The sequence below is a fragment of the Ranitomeya variabilis genome, chromosome 3 (genome assembly GCF_051348905.1).
Source record: "Ranitomeya variabilis isolate aRanVar5 chromosome 3, aRanVar5.hap1, whole genome shotgun sequence".
In the NCBI taxonomy this organism is placed as follows: domain Eukaryota; kingdom Metazoa; phylum Chordata; class Amphibia; order Anura; family Dendrobatidae; genus Ranitomeya; species Ranitomeya variabilis.
In genome coordinates this window covers 693603145-693624031 of record NC_135234.1, presented here as the reverse complement: position 1 = coordinate 693624031, position 20887 = coordinate 693603145, and the positions used below count along the sequence as shown (strand labels likewise).

Sequence of the window (20887 nt, the reverse complement as noted above, 5' to 3'; positions counted from 1 at the left end):
CCTTTTTTAAAAAAAAAAAAAAAGTTCACAAAACTGTGGCCGACAGCACTTTTATGCAATCCTAAAAAGACACCGCAAGATCATAGGTCACAGTGCCTCCATCTGCCTTATTATAGGGTCTTCAGCCAGAGGTTCCGTCTGAATCATGTATTTCAGAAATTTACACGAAAACCACGATGCAAGCACTCCGCGCAAAAAGCAGAATAAATATGTGTCCCGAGCCTTACTGCGATTTTTGGGATGCAGAATGTGGTTTTATTTATGTTTTACGCCGTTCCTTGTGCGGTGTCAGTGACTAGGTGACTTTATTCTTCGGGTCGGTGCAATTACAGCGATGATAGATTTATAACGGGCTTTTTTGTTTGTCTACTGTCATACACTAAAAGACGTTTTGTATTGCAAAAAATGGTTTTTGCATCACCATATTTTGAGCGCTATAATTTTTCCCACAGAGTCATGTGAGGTCTTGTTTTTTGCGGGACGAGCTGACGTTTTTATGGGTACCATCTTCGGGCACATGACATCTTTTGATCACTTTCTATTCCGATTATTTTTTTTAATTTATTTATTTTTTTTTTTTGGGGGGGGGGGGGTATTGGCTTATGCCGGCCCGTGTGTGGTAAAATTGACAAGGCAGTTTTATTCTTCGGGCCAGTAGGATTACAGCGATACCTCAATTATATCTTTTTTTTATGTTTAGGTGCTTTTAGACCTTAAAAACTTTTATGGACAAAATTATTTTTTGCATCGCCTTATTCCGACAGCTGTAACTTTTTTATTTTTTAAATGGAGGAGCTGCATGGTGGCTTGTTTTTTGCAGAACAATGTTTATTTACATCGGTCATTTTGATTGCGTTTTACTCCACTTTTTGTTCTGTGGTATGATGAAGCATATTTATTTATAGATACAATATCTTGATTTTTTTATTATAATTTTTGATTTTTTGATTTTTTTTTTGTATTTTTACAATTACGGTATTTTAAAAAAGGTTTTGCTTTTCTTTTACTTTTTTACTTTGTCCCACTATGGGACTATCATTTTTTGCATTATGACCGCTTCTACAGCATGGGGATGCAGCAGCATCCCTATGCGGTATAAACTGTCAGCTCTGCATTGCGCGTGATCAGCAAGTTTCCTAGCTCTGGTGACCCGGATGTCGTCCTGACGACATCGGGTCACCATGGCAATGATTGGGACCCCACGTCACACCGTGGGGTCTATGATCCAAAGGCAGAGGGACTTTCAGTCCTCTGCCGGCTCCCGGAATGCTGTGATCTTGTCCCATCGCAGCATTTTGGGGGTTAAAGTGCCGGGAGCGGTGCGTGACAGCTCCTGGCACTTAGTGTCGGATGTCAGCTGTCAGAATCAGATTAATATGTCAATGTCAGAAATGGGTTAATTTAGTGAACAAATGAACAATTGGTGGAGAAAGGATGAAACTGACTGACGTCTTTTTTTCAACCTATGTAACTATGAATATTGTAAATACTAAAACATATAAAAATAACCTACAAATTTAGAGTAGCTGTAACACTACTGACCTGAATCATGTCGCCATTTCATTTTTACGGCACAATGAATGCCTTAAAGACAATACCTCAAAAGCAATGGCAGAATTGCCCAAACCCCCCACAACAATTTTCCTGTGTTTTTTCTTTCAGTATATTCTATGGTAAAAATCAATAGTATCACTCAAAACAAAAAAACTCTCTTGCAAAAAAACAAGTCCTCATAAGGATATGTCGATAGGAAAAAAAATGTTATGGCTCTTGGGAAAGAGAATGGAAAAAGCAAATGGGCAAATGAAAGAAAAACAAAACCTTTTTCACCCACCACAAAAAAAATGTTGGTTTATATGTACAATAAATAGTATCCCCGAACCAGGACATGTAACGACAGAAGGGTAATGGGTTTGGTCAGGCAGTAAGTTGTAAATGCAGCAAGAAGTGGCTTTCCCAACACTTCTGTGTACACGGCCGGTACGGTAGTAAACTCGCAATCAGACACCGGAATGGATGACGGCTCCGGCAGTGGACAGATTTTCCTTTCCCATAGACAGTAAGAGAGCATTCATTGGCTTTCAATGCTTTTCTTTCCACAAACAATTCTTGCTACTTTAATTTATCGTATTGTTGTCACTTGCCGGGAACTTTCACGTCATATTATCCTCTCTTGTTTGCCGCGCTGTCTCCTGCTAAGAGGCTCCCCAGGCTCTGCCTTTCTCCGGGCCCTCGAGAACCAATTGGCACAGCCTGCAAATGAGCCTTCTGACATGTTGGTAATTGGATGTGGACCACTGACCTAGAACCAGCTTTATACCCCGAACGATCCCTGCTGCTCCGAGAGAATGGATGTACTAAACAGCCACACACATTCCTGATGATTGTTGGCTCCTTTATAACTTGTAGCCGTACGGATCTTTTCTTCAGTAACCGTCTGCAGAGCAGCATAATGGGGTGCAGGGCACTGCTGTAAGGTAGCAGCCTGGGAATTCGCGGACAGCCAGCCTCGCAGATTAGGACTCACTTCATCAGTTGTAACAAGCGACAAAGCCGATTTCTACTATCCCAAGGCAGAGATTCATCACCAAGGCCGCTGCATTTATAAATACAGTTTTACACACGAGCTGGGGTCAATGCTATTTACTGATAGTGCACGAATAGATTATAGGTGCAGATCAGATTTCATAGGTCGAATCTGTGGTTTCACCTTTGTTTAACCCCTTAAAGGGCTTTTCCAGTTTTAGAAAAAACCCTGTTTCCCAGTATCATTTTTTCTAATTTGTAAATAAATTGTCCCTTACTCACCCTACCATGGTCCGTCGCGGAGTCTCGCCCGCTGTTCCCAGTGTCAGTTATTGTCTGCAGTGCTGAAGTCACGTCGCGGCAGTCAATCACTGGTTCTGTCCAAGTTGATGACACGAGACTCACAGCTCATCCATTGGTTGCATTATGTCGACGTGCCATCAGCACTCCAGATAATACACCGGGAGCAGCGGCCGAGACTCACTCAGCTGGGCCCAGGGGAGAGTGAATAAAGCATCAATGCTGAGCCGGCTGTCAGTCAGTGCTGGGGCGCGGTTACAGCCGCCACTCACTATGTACTGATTGGTGACTTAATGCTGCGACGGCCGCTCCTCTATGACCGAAAGCTGAGACGGCCGGGAGGAATAAAGCTGATTACCTCTCAGAAGTCAAGCTTTTGGCGTGGCAGCTACATGGCTTTAGAATGCTATTAACCTGCAAATGAACCCCATATAAGCAGGTTAATAGAACTTTGGGACATGACAGGTTCCTTTTAGAGTTGTTCTGTTTGGTTTTTGAATACCTTTATATCTTTTTCCTATTCCTTTATCTTTTAAGTATTATGTGCAACAAAATGACAGTATTGCAGTAAATGGTGAAAATAAGAGTACAAAGATCGCGCCAATGACAGCCTTCAGCAGTGACCCCGGCTTCCACTGCAATCTATTTGCACGATCACATAGCGAGGGATGAGGCAGTCATGAGCATTAGAATGGACGCCGGATCACGACACTCAAATGCTACTTTAGTACTGGAGCAGGTGCCGGCAGTGTTAAGGTACAGCTCCACACGTGCTTGACATCCGGCATACATATAAAGCAAACGTCATGAAGGGGTTACGTCCCAGTCACGTCATCAGGCATGATTGCTGTAGAGAATCACCTAGGTCAGTACTTAGGTGCAATAGTCTCACGTATCAATGTGACATCATAGCTGAAAACATTGGAGCAGGGGCCCCGGATTCAGCAGCGGGGGCCCTTCTTTTATTGACCTGTATAGAAAGCGGATATGGTAATCCAGACAGCAATTATAATCATGCCCTGTTGTTAGCTTACCGGCTTCATTGTCAATGGGAAAACTCCAGAGTTTTCCTTCTTTTGTCCATTGTATCATCTCTTCAAATCCATTCCTCGGAGGATGCTCAAAGATGAAGGCAATCTCCTTCGCCAGCTCTAGATCCCAAAGAGTAGGTGGCATGTCTGATAATAGTAAATGAGATAGAAGCATTTTAGCTATCTATTCAAGAAATCACACAAGTAGAAGTGGAAAAACGGCCATAAATCAATAGGGAGACCACAGATCTAATACTATATATATGTATCTCAAAAAGATTCCCCCACAAATATTCACAGAACGCTCTGATGCAAGCAATGGAACTGGATAGGAAAATGTAATCTATCGGGTGTTGCAGCATTATATATATTCCTCCAAAACTGGTTATCTGCGGGCCACCGCACACTCAGAAAACTTTTGGCATGTCTGAAGTTTTCATTAGGGAGTCTGGGTGCCGAAACCCACAGTGATGGTTAAAAGGTAGAGGCGTTCAGCTAAGTGCTACTCAGAGACTAATGACAAGCTCTAAGGGAAGTCTCAATAGTGCAGCTTACATCTAGCACTAGGCCAAGTTATTCTGCCCCTTTGTTTTAGTAATTACTCTGTTAATCTCCTTTTCTTTGTTTATATTGAAACCGTCAGTATGCTTCTGAAGCTCATTTTGTCCCCCTTGCTCTTCATCAATGTCCAGCGTCTGGCTGCAAGACAACTGACTGCAGCAGGAGCCTCTCCCTCTGTCTTGTCTCCAGTAGGCACCTATGCTGTAGAAAGGGATTTTTTTCCCCATTATATATATATATAATATTCATCATGTAAAATAGGCGGCAGGTCAGTAAGAGATCAGTGACCTGTCAGAAGCCATACTGGTGAATACTTAAGCAGAGCACCACATGAAGACCCCCACAGGCCGCCCAGGAGCACAAGCATATTATTAACTCAAAACTGAAAATAAGGATTAAACAACAACCACTAGATAGAGTTCATCACCAGGTATGATTATAATCAGTATAACGGCGCCGACCTGACACTGTAGGTTACTGAGCACAATCCTGCTGACAAGTTCCCTTTAAAGAGCACATGTTCTGTGCAGAAACAAGGCACCTGAACCCAAGGAGGGAGCTGCATTCACTCTACTATTGCAGTAGGGTCAGGTATGGCTTTGGCTTTAGAAGTGGAGTCTGAATACCGAATATCTTGTCAAAGAAGTCAAAGTTCTCTATCCATCAGGTAGAAGGCAAGCTTATTTGGAATTAGTCCTATACTGCTGTACAGGTGACTAATAGACATACGATGTTGCAATTCCTGGAATAACCTACAAATTCGGGGAAAATCATGTAAATTGCACATGGATCTAGAATTACAGCGAGAGCACAGGAGAACAAGGCGCACAAAGGTTTTGATCCATGAGATTCCGCAAGAAGAGAACAGTCTGAGAAATTACGTGTCTAGACTTTGGCATTTAAACTTGGTCAAATTATATTTCCATTTTATAATGACTGTCTTCCTTATGTTTTCCTGAAATTACAAGAAGACTTCCGAGCCCTTTACCAGCAGTCAGAAGGATGCTACAGCCAGACAAGAAACGCTGAGCTTTTCATCTAGACCAGTGAAGTGACCTCTAGTCCTTAGTAACAATGGTGCATAATTGTGAATCAAAAGAGATGATTAAAGAGACTCCATAAAAATGATGCTTTTCTCATCGGTAAGGTGCACACTCATTACACAGTCTCTACTCTTCCAGAATTGCCATAAGCAAGACAGCACAGCCTCACCTCCAGACAAGACAGCCTCACCTCCAGACAAGACAGCACAGCCTCACCTCCAGACAAGCAAGACAGCACAGCCTCACCTCCAGACAAGTAAGACAGTACAGCCTCACCTCCAGACAAGACAGCCTCACCTCCAGACAAGCAAGACAGTACAGCCTCACCTCCAGACAGCACAGCCTCACCTCCAGACAAGACAGCCTCACCTCCAGACAAGCAAGACAGCACAGCCTCACCTCCAGACAGCACAGCCTCACCTCCAGACAAGACAGCCTCACCTCCAGACAAGCAAGACAGTACAGCCTCACCTCCAGACAAGACAGTACAGCCTCACCTCCAGACAAGACAGTACAGCCTCACCTCCAGACAAGACAGTACAGCCTCACCTCCAGACAAGACAGTACAGCCTCACCTCCAGACAAGACAGTACAGCCTCACCTCCAGACAAGCAAGACGGTACAGCCTCACCTCCAGACAAGACAGCACAGCCTCACCTCCAGACAGGCAAGACGGTACAGCCTCACCTCCAGACAAACATTGCCAATTTTTCCTCTGGAGAGTCACATTCAAAACTTTTCCAATTTCCAATTCAAGTAAATGAGAATTTTTCCCAGAATCACGTGTTGACTTCTTCTATTCCTGCTCCGCTTACTTTTGCATAGGAGGCGAAGTGTGCCGATGACGTTACAACCTCACATACCTGCACGAGTACTGCTACAACGAACAGGACACCTGCACAATTCTTTCTAATGGTGGGTGCTTCTCATCAGGTATGTGGGCTCGTAAGATCATAGGCACCGCTCACCACCAGTAGAAGTGAAGAAGGCCAGACAACCCCTTTAATAGCCGAAGACACAAAAACACATACTGCTGTACCAAGTAGTCCGTATATATGAAACACAAAAAGTGGAAGACTTAAAGGAGTGTCCAAAGGATGGGTGATAACTTGATGATGGGTGGATGTCCACCTGCTGGGGCCCGCACTGATCAGCAGATTGGGGAATTTTTATCCCAGTTTTAAGATGGAGCAAGAGGTCTTACACCGAATCACCAATCCATTTATTCTCTATGGGGCAGGCCAGTTGGAAAAGTGGTGCAGTGTCCGACCATGGGCACGGCTCCACCACGACCATGGGCACGGCTCCACCACGACCATGGGCACGGCTCCACCACGACCATGGACACGGCTGCACCACGACCATGGACACGGCTGCACCATCATTATGGGGACAACTTGGATAGGTGAGAATTGGATTGGTGACAACTCTTATAAGATGACAAAATAAATTAGATCCTGACAATTTTAGCAGCATTGATGGCAATCTATTGTGCAACAGTTTCCCACCTATGCCCGCAGGACCAGATGCTGAAAAAATAAGGAAAAAAAAAAAAAAACACTTCAGACTGTGGTTTCAGAAGTGGCTTGTTTTCTTCTCCCCATTTAATAACAAAGCATGCATTTCTATGATTGTGGGAGTTCAGAGCGAATATTTTAGCGCCTCTTAGTATATTAGTACCGTACTTTTTTATTTTACTTTTTCTGTATTTGATTTTACAGCGTTTTCTTACCTGTCACTTGATTTTTTGTCCTTTTTTTTTTTTCTTTTGCACATATTAGGCTTATAGTTTGTAAAGAACGCAACCCAGATTTAATAATAATGATATCTCATAACTTCACTAAATATCTATTTTGATACATTACAAATAAAATTGGATTTACCGTATTTACTTTTTTCAGCATCTTTACCCAAAAAGGTCTGAAAAGTCCAATGGGTACTAACTATCCAGGCTTATTTCACTGATAGTTGCCATTATTAAAGCTGTGCTGGACCCAGCATAGGATCCTGTTTGCAAAGTATCATCCACGCCCAATATAGACTAAAGAGAATATTCCAAAGACATAGGACTAAAATAAATATATTGGACCACAAAATAAATTCAAATAGAAATGCTTGTAGTAATACAGATAGCAATTAGTACCGTAGTACTAAATATTAAAAATTAAAACAAGTGCCTGTGCACAATATAATAAAAAGTTGATAAAATGATTATTTTATGCTGATGTATAGGTATGACGGACCAGGAGATATAAAAATGAATCAACCAATCATATTATATGATCCAGGTATAAAATTCCCCAAAAAAACAAATATAAAAATAAGAATCAAAAATTCGTTAAAAGAGTGAAAAAGATAAATATTAATATTCATATAGGTGAAATATGTGGGAAAAATTCCCATCAGCATGGGATAAACTATTCAAAATGTCACAGTGCAAAGCAATGAGCTGATAAAGATATTAGTGTCAAAGAACAAAAGTGCACAAATGGGATCAATACACGTGGGCATATACCTCTAAGGCCGTCAAATTCCCGGCACAGCGCACTTGGCTCACTGGACATAATGATGTTTGAATAAGACACGGACTAGGTGGAAATGTAACCTACCGCTATACCCAGCGCTACTTGCCAACTCTTTGGATTCTCGAGTTCAGCCGACATCCGTGCAAGAACACCGACTGCGCATCTTTTCTACTATATAACAATGCCCGGGTCTGGACAGGAGGGAGAAGATCGGGACTAAAGAGGGCTATGTTGTTCATAAACTGCTGGGCATTGATGGCACGAATTTTCTGATTACAGCTTCCCCTAATCCATGGGGATTATTTTATCTCACTTTATTTTACTCTATGATATTGGTGCCAACTAAACCCCTTTTCAGTCTCCAGATAATTATGACAAGTTAGACGAGTTCATTGTCAAAATGTCACACTAGTTTTTAATTTTGGGACGGAGAGCAAAGCAAAAATCATGCCAGAGACGTCAGGGATCAAATTATCTCTTGGTATTTCCTGCTGGTTGTGAAGATGTATTTTGCAATCCCATTTCCAGTGCAGAAACACAGCAGCAGACGCAGCGAGTTACCATCCAAAGACATTCCATAGGAAACTCTATATCACAGACATCTCCTCACACCCAGCAAGTGCGTCCAAGTCAGATCCCGATCTCAGATTTCATCACAAACGGTGAGAAGTGGCGGTAAAGGTGCAACGAGACATTAAATAGGCCAAAATACTCATTCTGTTCTGTATATCCTGCTTTATCCCGGTCTTCTGCCTCAAATTATTTATAACTTATAAAATATTTCCCGGATCCACGCATTCCTTGACCGTGACACCAAAAAAAACACTAGTGCATGCCCTTATCATCTCCCCCTTGACTACTGCAACCTCCTACTCTCTGGCCTCCCCTCTAGCACTCTGGCACCACTCCAATCCATCCTACACTCTGCTGCCCGACTAATCCACCCCCCTAATCCACATCTCCCCGCTACTCCCCAGCCTCTCCTCTCTGCCAAGCCCTTCACTGGCTTCCTATTGCCCAGAGACTACAGTTCAAAACCCTTACAATGACATACAAAGCCATCCACAATCTGTCTCCTCCATACATCTGGGACATGGTCTCCCGGTACCTTCCTTCACGCAACCTCCGATCCTCTCAAGATCTCCTTCTCTACTCCCCTCTCATCTCTTCTTCCCACAACTGCATCCAAGACTCCTCCCGTGCTTCCCCCTACTCTGGAACGCTCTACCCCAACACATCAGACTCTCGCCTACCATCGAAACCTTCAAAAAGAACCTGAAGACTCACCTCTTCTGACAAGCCTACAGCCTGCAATGATACTCAACCTACTGAACCACCGCACAACCAGCTGTACCCTCTCCTAGTGTATCCTCACCCATCCCCTGCAGACTGTGAGCCCTCGCGGGCAGGGTCCTCCCTCCTTATGTACCGGTGTGCCTTGTTTAGGCTCACGTTTAATGTACTTTTCTATATTTGCCCCCTATTCACATGTAAAGCACCATGGAATAAATGGCGCTATTTAAATGTATACTAATAATATTATTATTATTATTATCATCATCAACCTTCCCTGAGCTGGAGAGGTAAAAAAAAAGCTGGAAACCCCCCTATAAGTGAGGGTACACATGAACATGAATACAACCTGCCGGATCACTAGGACCCCCTGACAGGAGACGGTCAGGTTATCATTAGCAGGGGATCTCACCATGTTCATATGTATTGACAAGTGAAGGCCCCATACACGAGAGACTAATGTCGTCCGAAACCATCGACATTTACGGGTTCGCCAACGGTCTAATGTGTAAGGGGGCACCGGCCGGCTGATGGTAGAGACGGAAGATATGTTGATCGCACTCTATTTCGGACTGCCGATAGCATTTGTTCTTCGTGAGATAAGCCGCCGGCCGACAGGCAATTTGGTGGCTTTTCATGGAGAAAGCAGGAGCGCTCGGCAGAACGGGAGAGTCGGCTGTTCAGCAGACCGCCATCTAACATGTATGGCCAGCTTTATAGCTACAAAATATTTTATCCAAGGTATTTTCTATATTTACAAGGATCATATCATCTTATCACCAGAGATCCTAAACAGCTATAATACCAGAGAACAGAAAAGATGTGAATTCTACAAAAATGTGATAATTCGGATAGTAATAGGATAACATTTTTTAGCAATGACCAACATCTCCATTAGTATAGCCAAAATACAAGTGGCCAACAAATCCCATACAAAGAATGTAAAACGTACCGCAGACACTGCTTCAGCCAATGTATGCCACTGCTCGTAAGAATCCGAGAATGTAGTGGGGGGAAAACTGAAATTACTTTAGTCCTGTGTGTCCGGCTGTCACCGAATGTTCGTCAGCAGCTTCCTGTAATTGATTTAAGACTAATCTGAACCCATCATTGCATGAGACATGTAACTAATACAACTTTGTCTCATTATAAAAGAGATGCAGCTCTCACAGCTCTGCTGTACTGCAGCTCTCACGGCTCTCCTGTACTGCAGCTCTCACGGCTCTCCTGTACTGCAGCTCTCACGGCTCTCCTGTACTGCAGCTCTCACGGCTCTCCTGTACTGCAGCTCTCACGGCTCTCCTGTACTGCAGCTCTCACGGCTCTCCTGTACTGCAGCTCTCACGGCTCTCCTGTACTGCAGCTCTCACGGCTCTCCTGTACTGCAGCTCTCACGGCTCTCCTGTACTGCAGCTCTCACGGCTCTTCTGTACTGCAGCTCTCACGGCTCTCCTGTACTGCAGCTCTCACGGCTCTCCTGTACTGCAGTTCTCACGGCTCTGCTGTACTGCAGCTCTCACGGCTCTGCTGTACTGCAGCTCTCACAGCTCTGCTGTACTGCAGCTCTCACAGCTCTGCTGTACTGCAGCTCTCACAGCTCTGCTGTACTGCAGCTCTCACAGCTCTGCTGTACTGCAGCTCTCACAGCTCTGCTGTATTGCCACATGAGCTGCCTGTGAGATGGAAGCTGAGAGGAACCTGCAGATGTGTGAGGTATAATCACACACCGCTCTGCAGTGAGATCAGGAGAGCAGCCATCACACATCATACTGTAGCACGGCGGCTCAGTGGATAGCACTGCAGCCTTGCAGCGCTGGAGTCCTGGGTTCAAATCCCACCAAGGACAACATCTGCAAGGAGTTTGTCTGTTCACCCCGTGTTTGCTTGGGTTTCCTCCGGGGACTCTGATTTCCTCCCACATTCCAAAGACATACTGATAGGGAATCTAGATTGTGAGCCCCAATGGGGACAGTGCCGATAATGTCTGCAAAGCGCTGTGGAACTAATGGCGCTATATAAGTGAGTAAAATAAATATATATATATATATATATATATATATATATATATATAAAAAACGAGTGTTTGTGTGTGTGGACGATGATGTCATAATGGTTGCCATGGCGACAATGATGTCATAATAATAATAGGTTGCAATGGGGACAGTGATGTCATAATAGGTTGCAATGGGGACAGTGATGTCATAATGGTTGCCATGGTGATGATGTCAGAATGGTTGCCATGTCGAAGATGATGTTATAATAGGTATATGGGCATGGAACTATGGGATGGAGGATGTGTGATGGGTATATGGGCACTGGACTATGGGATGGAGGATATGTATGGTGGGTATATGGGCACGGGACTATGGGATGGAGGATATGTATGATGGGCATATGGGCACAGGACTATGGGATGGAGGATGTGTGATGGGTATATGGGCACGGGACTATAGGATGGCGGATGTGTATGATGGGTATATGGGCACGGGACTATGGGAAGAAGGTTATGTATGATGGGGTATATGGGCACGGGACTATGGGAAGGTTATGTATGATGGGTATATGGGCACGGGACTATGGGATGGAGGATAATCATTATAATTTGTTATAACTAACCACAGTTAGTATGCCCGGGCAACGCCGGGCTCTTCAGCTAGTAAATAAATAAATACTGGTAACCATCATACATCACACTGGTAACTATTACATGTCTCACACTGGTAATGCCCCCTCATATTTATAATAATTTGTGATGAGTGAGTATACTCGTTGCTCCGGTTTTCCCGAGCACGCTCGGGTGGTCTCCGAGTATTTGTAAGTGCTCGGAGATTTCGTTTTTGTTGACGCAGCTGCATGATTTACGGCTGCTGGACAGCCTGAATACATGTGGGGGTTGCCTGGTTGCTAAGGAATCCCCACATGTAATCAAGCTGTGTAGTAGCCATAAATCATTCAGCTGAGGCGATGAAAACTAAATCTCTGAACACTAACAAATACTCGGAGATCACCCGAGCGTGCTCAGGAAAACCCGAGCAACGAGTACACTTGCTCATCGCTAATAATAATCTCTGGAGGCAGATTCTCAGAGAGATCTATGCCCGGCCCATAGATCTTAAAAGTTTATTTACATAAACACAATTTCTCTGGAATAAGACATCAGATCACTCATATCTAAGCGCCATTTTATTCAGCTTCCTTTGACCCACATGCCCATGTAGACAGCATAGGAGGGATGATCCTGCTGACAGATTTCCCTTAAACGAGTATTTCGGTCTATGCAAGTTATCAGCTATCGACAAGTCACTGCTAGGACCCTCAGCGATCACACAATGGATTGTGGCTAGGAGGAGTTGTATGGAGTGACATGTGCCGTGCAGATCCAACCAAAGTCTACAGTGCTGAAAATGCAATTATAGACTAGTGCGTGCACAGCCTGCCACACCATTCAACGCCTCCTACGTCTACATGCAGGGCAGAACGGGATACAAGAGCTGCTGTTCTGGTGATTACCGGAGTCCTAGCAGAGGAATCCAAACCAATAGCACACACATGTGCAGTGCATAGATAATCTCTTGCTAGCACTGCTTTCTTACTCAACACCTGTGATCATGGCCACCAGCCTGCCCCTTAGCATATGCATGCAATATCTGGCCATACTTACACTTGTCTATCCAATGAATGGTGGGACACGTAGTCACAGCCGGCGGCACTGATTTCTACAAACCAAATGTCAGATAGAAGCTGCACTTGGCTATTCATGGCAACAACTACAGCACTAACAAAGGCGATCACCCAGCTTTACACAGGACACGAATAGCATTAAATCTGCCACGTAAAGTTATATCCCACCAGTGCCGATCGCAAGACGAACAATGGTCACTGTAAGATCTCCAAGATTTGCACTGGTCAGCTGGGGCTCATGTGTTGGCGATCGGTCGTACAGCACAACATTATTAGTATATAGAAAGCTCGTAAATCTACGCGAGTTCACAACCTAAAGAAAATAAACTAAGAAGTGTCAGTCTTCCAAAGTCATAAGTGTTGTAACTTGTTCCCATAACACTCCCAGAAGATGAGACGGGGTGATTGACGGGAAGAAACGTATGCTGGGTGTCACAATATTGAATGATGCTCTTCACAAAGCAGAGGTGTTTAATAAGAATGCGTGAAAAATGAGAATTTAGCAAAGCTGATCCTGTTTTCTGCCGCTACCTGCCTGATCAGATACAGCCATAAAACAGTGTGTTCATTGGGATCATACAGGCTGATGCATGAAGGCTTGGTTTTATGAGATGAAACGCTGGTTAACTTGATGGGCATGTAGCCCAATAAAAGCTAGATCCCGTCTTACTAATTGACAAATCATCCTGAGTTTTCTCACCTTTCTGCTATATGTCCCGGGCAGATTATAGGAAGCCTGACACTAACTCCTAATGCTCAGCACTCCCAGATAACCTGGCTTTATTACCGAGGGCAGACAATATATTTAAAGAGGCACTGGCCCTATAAAGTATAACTTATATATGATTCATAGCAGTGTGTAGGGTTTAAAAACCACAATATTGGAGGATCAAAGTAGTGTAAACAGTGTTATATAAAAAAAAAAATAATTTATCTAGTGTAGAACAGTACACAGAAAAAAAAAAAGAGGAGGGGAGGAAGGGTATGCAGCTGCAGTGGTTCATTTAGTGCCCAACTCATCAATGTGTTTTCACCAGAATTCTGAAATGCTAAAAATCTGTCATCTTTGGGGGGTTATAGTGCCAAATTGGGCACAGCTGGGGTGGGAGGAGTGTGACAAAGCCCACCTGATAAATTAACCAAAATGTATGCCACCTTTGTGATGTAAATTATGCCAGAAATGTACGCCAGGTCCTGGCTGGAGTAACATTTGGGGCGGAGGAGCACAGCAGCTGTAAGATGCAACGGATTCATTAAGAGGCGAGTACATTTTAATGAATGAGGCGCATCCTATTCCAGTGCTCCTTTCATGATGCCCGGCATGTAGACGTGCGTTGTGAAATTGTGGCACGACGTGGGCAGCGGATGCAGTTTTACAACACATCCGCTCCCCAGTGTAAAGTCCGGGGATGAGGGGGCGCAGTTTCGGCCGCGCATGCGCGGTAGAATATGGCGGACGCGACGTACGAAAAAACGTTCACTTAAACGTCAAATACCGACGGATCCAGTGCACGACGGACACGGCGTATGGCCATACGTCGCGATCTGTCGGCAATACAAGTCTATGGGCAAAAAACGGATCCTGCGGGCACATTTGCAGGATCCTTTTTTTGCCCAAAACGACGGATTACTAAAAACGTAAGTGTGAAAGTAGCCTTAGTGTGTCAGTGGAATGGCAACCGAGGGACGAGTAGCAGCAATCCGAGGGCACAGGGCACACACTGCTGCTTTATAAACGCTAGAAAGACTTCACCTAGTCTGCATAGAACAGAGAAAATATGCATTGACAGAAATGGGCAGGGGGAAGGAATAAAAAGCTGCACATATAATACAACATGGTCACCGTGGGTCCGGCTTCAGAAAGCGAGCAAGCAGCTAGCAAGCACAAAGCGGCAGCTATACATTTTCCCATAACCCATGTAGGAAATGGACAGGCCTGACCCAGCGGGTACCCCCTCTATGACAAGCATAGTATTGGATAACTGACCTGTGACAACTGGTGCCTCCGCGGGAGCAGAAACAGGGAATATCCGGAGACGTTTTCCAGTGTGTAGCGATCTGAAAAAACACACAATTGTTAGCATGGACTTTACGCAGTGACTGAAATTCTTCCTTCTTCATATATACAAAAAGTAGCCCAAACAGAGGACCGACTCCTGGTTATAGCGACTAATGCAAATCACTGACAGAGGCCGTCTTCTCAGCGGGATTCCCAAGTGCTGAAATGTCTTAAAAGAGAATCGGTCACTAGGTGTTTGCAACCTAATGGGAGAGCAGCATAATGTAGAGACCAGGGCTGTGGAGTCGGTGAACATTGTGGTGGAGTCGGTATGAAATGGACGGACATCTAGATTATAGAATACATTGGGTACAGTAGTACAATGCAGGATGTGCTGTAAATGTCTTCATAAGAGTTTGGGAAAGTTATGAAATGTCCTATAAATGTCTGTTCTGTTCCTGATCTCAGGATCTCTGCTGTTAGTGGAGATGAACCTGTGCTGCACTTTATGTACATGCTCAGTAGTGAGGCAGGGCTGTGGGGTTGTAGATGAGATGAATCTGTGCTGCACTTTATGTACATGCTCAGTAGTGAGGCAGGGCTGTGGGGTTGTAGATGAGATGAATCTGTGGTGCACCTTATGTACATACTCAGTAGTGAGGCAGAGCTGTGGAGTCGTACTTGAGATGAATCTGTGCTGCACTTTATGTACATGCTCAGTAGTGACCAGAGCTATGGGGTCAGAGAAATTAAGAAAATCGGAGGTTTGGCTTACCGACTCCAAAGCCCTGGTAGAGACAGAAACATGATTCCAGCAATGTGTCACTTTCTCAGCTGTTTGCTGTAGTTTTATCAACATGAGATTATTACTAAAGGACTAGTAAACTTGCTGCTATATAGTCCTTCATATTCATGTGCTCTGTATAACCCCACCCCCACTACTGATTGGCTGCTTTCTGTCTACACTGTGCATAGGCAGAAAATTGGCAGAGGTGTAGGCGGAGTTATACAAGGACCAGCATTTAGAAGACTGGGAGAACTGCACAGAAAACAGTTTTGAATCAACACTGCACCAAGTAGCCCAGAAACTGCTAAATCAATGGAATCAGGCTGTTGGAAGCAAAAACTTGGTAACAGATTCCCTTTAAGGGAATATTTCTGCAGGCTTTTGCTATGCAATCCGACAGCAGCTTCATGTAGGGGCAGAGACGTTTATTCCACCAACGTGTAAACTTAAGTTTACTGGTTGCAGTTTTCTCTGCTGCAGATCTAGCAGAGCTCTGAATGCTGAGCCCTGTGTAACCGGCCCACACCCCTGACAGCTTCCTGTGTGCGCTGTATAGTGACAGAAAGCTGCTAATCAGGTATTTGGTTTGCTTGGACCAAGATGCACAAGACACCTAGTCCTCTAGTGATTGTTCTATCAGCATTGAATTCTGTGTTGAAACAGTAGAATACGCATACTAGGTGACATCTCTGTAATCGGGGTCTATTCCACTGCATCAAGGTGCACTCAGATGCCACTTAAAATTATTTTAACTTTTAATTTTTTTCATGCACCTCAAACTAATTTAGAAATTACATTTGATGAGTCCACAGTATGGAGGCAGTAAGCACTATCTGGTAGAGAAATGAGACTTTGGGGCAACACGGCGACTCAGTGGTTAGCACTGCTGGTTTGCAGCGCTAGGGTCCTAATCCCACCAAGGACAACATGTGCAAGGAGTTTGCATGTTCTCCTCGTGTTTTCCTGGGTTTCTTCTGGGTTCTCCGGTTTCCTCCCACACTCTAAAGACATACTGATAGGGAATCTAGATTGTGAGCCCCAATGGGGACAGTGATGATGATGATGCCTGTAAAGCGCTGCGGAATATGATGGTGCTATATAAGTGAGCATAATAAAGAGTGTTGGTAGGAGTCCGACCCCCAGCAGACTGACAGGGCATCCCCTTCATTGTCTACCAGGCAGAGCACAATATATTAGGTAGAGGCTGTGCCTGATGCTGCAGTTTAATCCCATTCAAGTGAACAGGACTGAGCCACATTTATAGGCAAAGATTACACCAAATGCACAGAAATGTCCTTGGCAATAAATTGTCATTTCCCACAAATTGCCTTTCGATTAATACAAAATATTGACCTATTATGATAAAAAAAAAAAAAAGTGGACACGGATTAAAAAAAACTCCTACAATTTTCCACGTAAGGCAAGCCTGCATAGGTCTGACTGCAGATCTCTGGGAATACTTACCTATGATACCTGGCAAATGGCCTAGAAGATGAGCAAGGTTTGCTGCATTATTACAAAGCAAAATCAAAGGAATATAAAATGTCCCCGAATTAAATCCTTCATATATAATATGGGCAATTAGGCTTTGCAGGCCGATTCCCAGCATACGTCTCGTAAAATAGCTCCGAGGAGCTCTCATTACTTTAGATATGATTGCCTGTAATTGAAATGCTCAGAGGAGAAAATCTTTTTAATGGGGCAGCTGCTAATTGGGTACGAGGGGTGAGTCACATGTGAGTTATTAACCCAGACTTGTCCTAGCGCTGGGGAATAAGCCAGTCCGTGGATGAAGAGCGAAGAACAAGTTTCCTCGGCGTGTGCTTACCCGGCCGCCCACTCCTGGCTTTGCAAGTGCCTGATGTTTAGTAAATGCAGGCGATTCACTTCATTGCTAGTTTACATGCTGGAATTAACGATGCTCAGGAATAAGCTATTGGCACCATAAAGAGTAAAGCCGCCCTCGTGTTCAGGTGACAGAACCCTGCCTTACACAGACACATTAAAAAGACAATTTTCCATCATTTATTTTGTAACCTTCTTAATGGGGGAAGTAGGTGTCTGGGATAAATCAGGTCCTTGGTGAAGCCCCTATAACACCTGCAGCGTGTCCACCATACAGATCATCTGGTCTTCACACGGTATTAAATCATCATAACATAAGCACCTACTACAAGTTCAGAAAAATTCCCCAAAAAATAGCAAAAAATTAAATAAAAGACTTTCTTCAAAAAGAAGACAAACAGTAGAGTAACTAACTTTTTTTTGCTGTCATTACCATCAAATTGCAGCCATTGTATCATTATTATTATCCAGCAATATATAGTCCTACTGGCTGCAGCGTGTTATTGTATTCTACGGCCATGTTCACACATACTTCTTGGCTATCGGCCTTGCAAAGAGTTATTTTCTAGTAATAAGTGAACGTGCTGAGATAAGATGTTATCTGAGCATGCTCTGGTGCTGAGTGTCTTGTGCCTTCGGGATGCTCGGAAAATATGATCAAGACCCCGCGGTTGCATGTCTCACAGCCGTTTGACAGCAACAAAATATGCAGGGCAATCCCCACATGTGTTACGCCTGTCGAAAAGTCGCGAGACATGCAGCCGCCGGGACGTGAACATATTTTTTGAGCACGTCGAAGACACTCCGCACAAGAGCATGCTCAGATAACACCTTATCCCAGCACATTCGCTCATCACTATTATTTTCCTGTACAGGTTCCTGGCTAGCTCACAGCAGAGAGCAGGGACTCAATGATCTCCAAATCAGCGAGGAACAATTATCTAAAAGTTTGGAGGTGGGCTGTGAGTTTCCCTTGCCTTCCCACACAAAAAAAACAAAAAACACTGCTTCTTTTCTGGAGGGTGACTTTATTAAAAAAGGACCCATCATGTATGTGACCTATGGCTGCATGATTCTGCAGGTAAAAGTAGGGAATATCTTCAATATCATGCACTAATTACCGTAGTCACTGAAGGAGCAGTTTTGGCCACAAATGGAAGACAAAGCAAAAAAATCCAGTCTTCCGTTATTTTAGGTTTTTTTTTCTTCTTATTTCAATAGTAGAAGTAGAAATAAGAATCATTGTGATATATCTTCTTATCAGAGAAAGGAGTTTCTTTCTTACAATTCTCAATTCCCGGGTAGAACCTGTCTTCAGTGAATAGAGACTTTCCCCTATTATGGAGATAGAAGATGACAGTTGGTGCCCATAGAGTTCTATGGAGACGTGTAGTAACTTCAGGAGAACTTGCGGCGGACTGTCTGTCGGCCTCTAGCTCCTCCTCACAGTCCATGGAATTTTACAAGCACCAACTGCCATCTATCTCAGAGATAAAGCTCACCCATAAACCGAGACTGAAAGCTCAGTCCAGGAGGAGAAAGCGGATTTCTCGGATAAGATACATTACAAAGTTGCTTACTTTCATGTCTACTATTGATTTATGAAATAAAGATTAAAAAAGGAGCTTTAATCTGCAGATTTTTCCTACTAAACATCTGGGAAGTGTAGCATTACATAGTGGGTACTAAAATAAAAGGCTTTCGCTACCAGAGCAGGAGGCAATTTAAAGGTGTAAATTAAAGGGGTCATCCAATACTACAAAGCTGACAGTCTATCCTTAGAATGGACAATTCATATTAGATCGGTGAGGGCCCCACTGTCATTATCTGATTGAAGGGTTTGCACCCGGTCCACGGTTTACCAGGCATAGCGCCACACTTATGGCAGTGGTGGTGTCTGGTATTGCAACCAAGTACCATTTATTTGAATAGGACTTAATGGCAGCCAAATGGGAAATAAGATGTTAACCATAAAGGCTCCAGCAGATTGGGATAATGCTTAAAAAATGTTGTACGGCCCTTTCATCAATTCTCATTCAAAAGTATATTCTCCACGCAGAGCATGGAAGACATGAGTGATTTAGGTCTAGATACATAAAATGTAAAATTAAAGCCAACGCCACCACCGTGCGGCTAAGACGCAGGACAGGGCTGGGAGGGGTTAAGCGTTCCTCTCCACAAAGAGCTTAATGAAGCCATTGGGAGCACTTGCTGAATTCTGTGTAACAAGTCGCTGCGGAGAGCATGAATTCTTCCAGTTTGGGATAAGCCGATTACAAAGCAGGGTTTTCATTTTCTCCCCGCTGCCCATGAATACAACTTTTGTTTCAATTCCCATAAAAAAAACACACACACACACACACACAGATGCTTTACGAATTACCAAGAGTTCAGATTAGTCTCCTCCAAAATGGATCACGCTGCGACGTACCGCAGCAACAAGTACGACCACTTCACATGCAGCAGCAACTTTCGATTTAAAAGAGGTCCTGTAACCAGGTCACAAGTGTCCAGTTTTTGCACTTATTTAACCCCCGCTGCTCCCGTTTTTATATATTTGTAATCCACGATACGTTTCTAGAGATATGGGCCTCTTTATATGGTGATAGGTCTATGCTTTTTAACAAGTGGGTGTGGCCTACAGAATTATCTGGGGGTGTGCCTTTAGACAGGTTTTTTTTAATCAATGCCCCCATGAAAATAAAAATTTGCATCAAATAGGAAGGCAGGTATCTATGGAACCATACAGTGGATTAAAAAAAAAAAGAAACTGAAAGAATAGAACACGGAATACTCAGAGGACAAATAAGAATAAAGTTAGAGAAGAAAACTGCCCACTTCGACAGGTCCTCACTTTAAAGGGTGAAGGTGGATAAGAAGAGAGACCAGGAGAAATGCTACAATACTGGATATAGATTATATATATATATATATATATATATATATATATATATATATATATATATACATACATACATAGATAGATAGATAAAAAAGAACACAGCAGCACATGTACATGAATCTAGGCCATGTGAAAACACAGACAAATATTAATCTCAAAAATATTTCACAATTTTTTATTTTTTTTTAATTTTTTCATAAAACTTACAGTAATAGATGAAATGAAGATTCTTAGCGCATAAATTGGCCAATTCATGTGTGCCCATCAACCACGGCCAGGTGATCTCCCTCTGATGGGTCCTACTCTACCGTACATGCCACTTTTGGGCCACCAGCCTACAACTATGGACAAAACATGTCACTCTGGGCTAAACCTACAATTTATGGGCAGGTAG

The 20887-nt window shown here is 43.6% G+C and overlaps 1 protein-coding gene across 2 annotated transcripts in view; it reads right to left on the bottom strand.

The window, feature by feature from the left end:
* MRPS31 (mitochondrial ribosomal protein S31) overlaps positions 1–20887 on the bottom strand; it is a 77448-nt gene that overhangs the window by 15231 nt on the left and 41330 nt on the right. For both annotated transcript variants that reach the window (XM_077298164.1, XM_077298163.1), the window contains exons 5-6: positions 14948–15018; positions 3861–4004 (exon numbers count right to left, since the gene is read on the bottom strand). In XM_077298164.1, coding sequence (XP_077154279.1) covers positions 3861–4004; positions 14948–15018 — 215 coding nt within the window. The remainder of the gene's footprint in view (positions 1–3860; positions 4005–14947; positions 15019–20887) is intronic.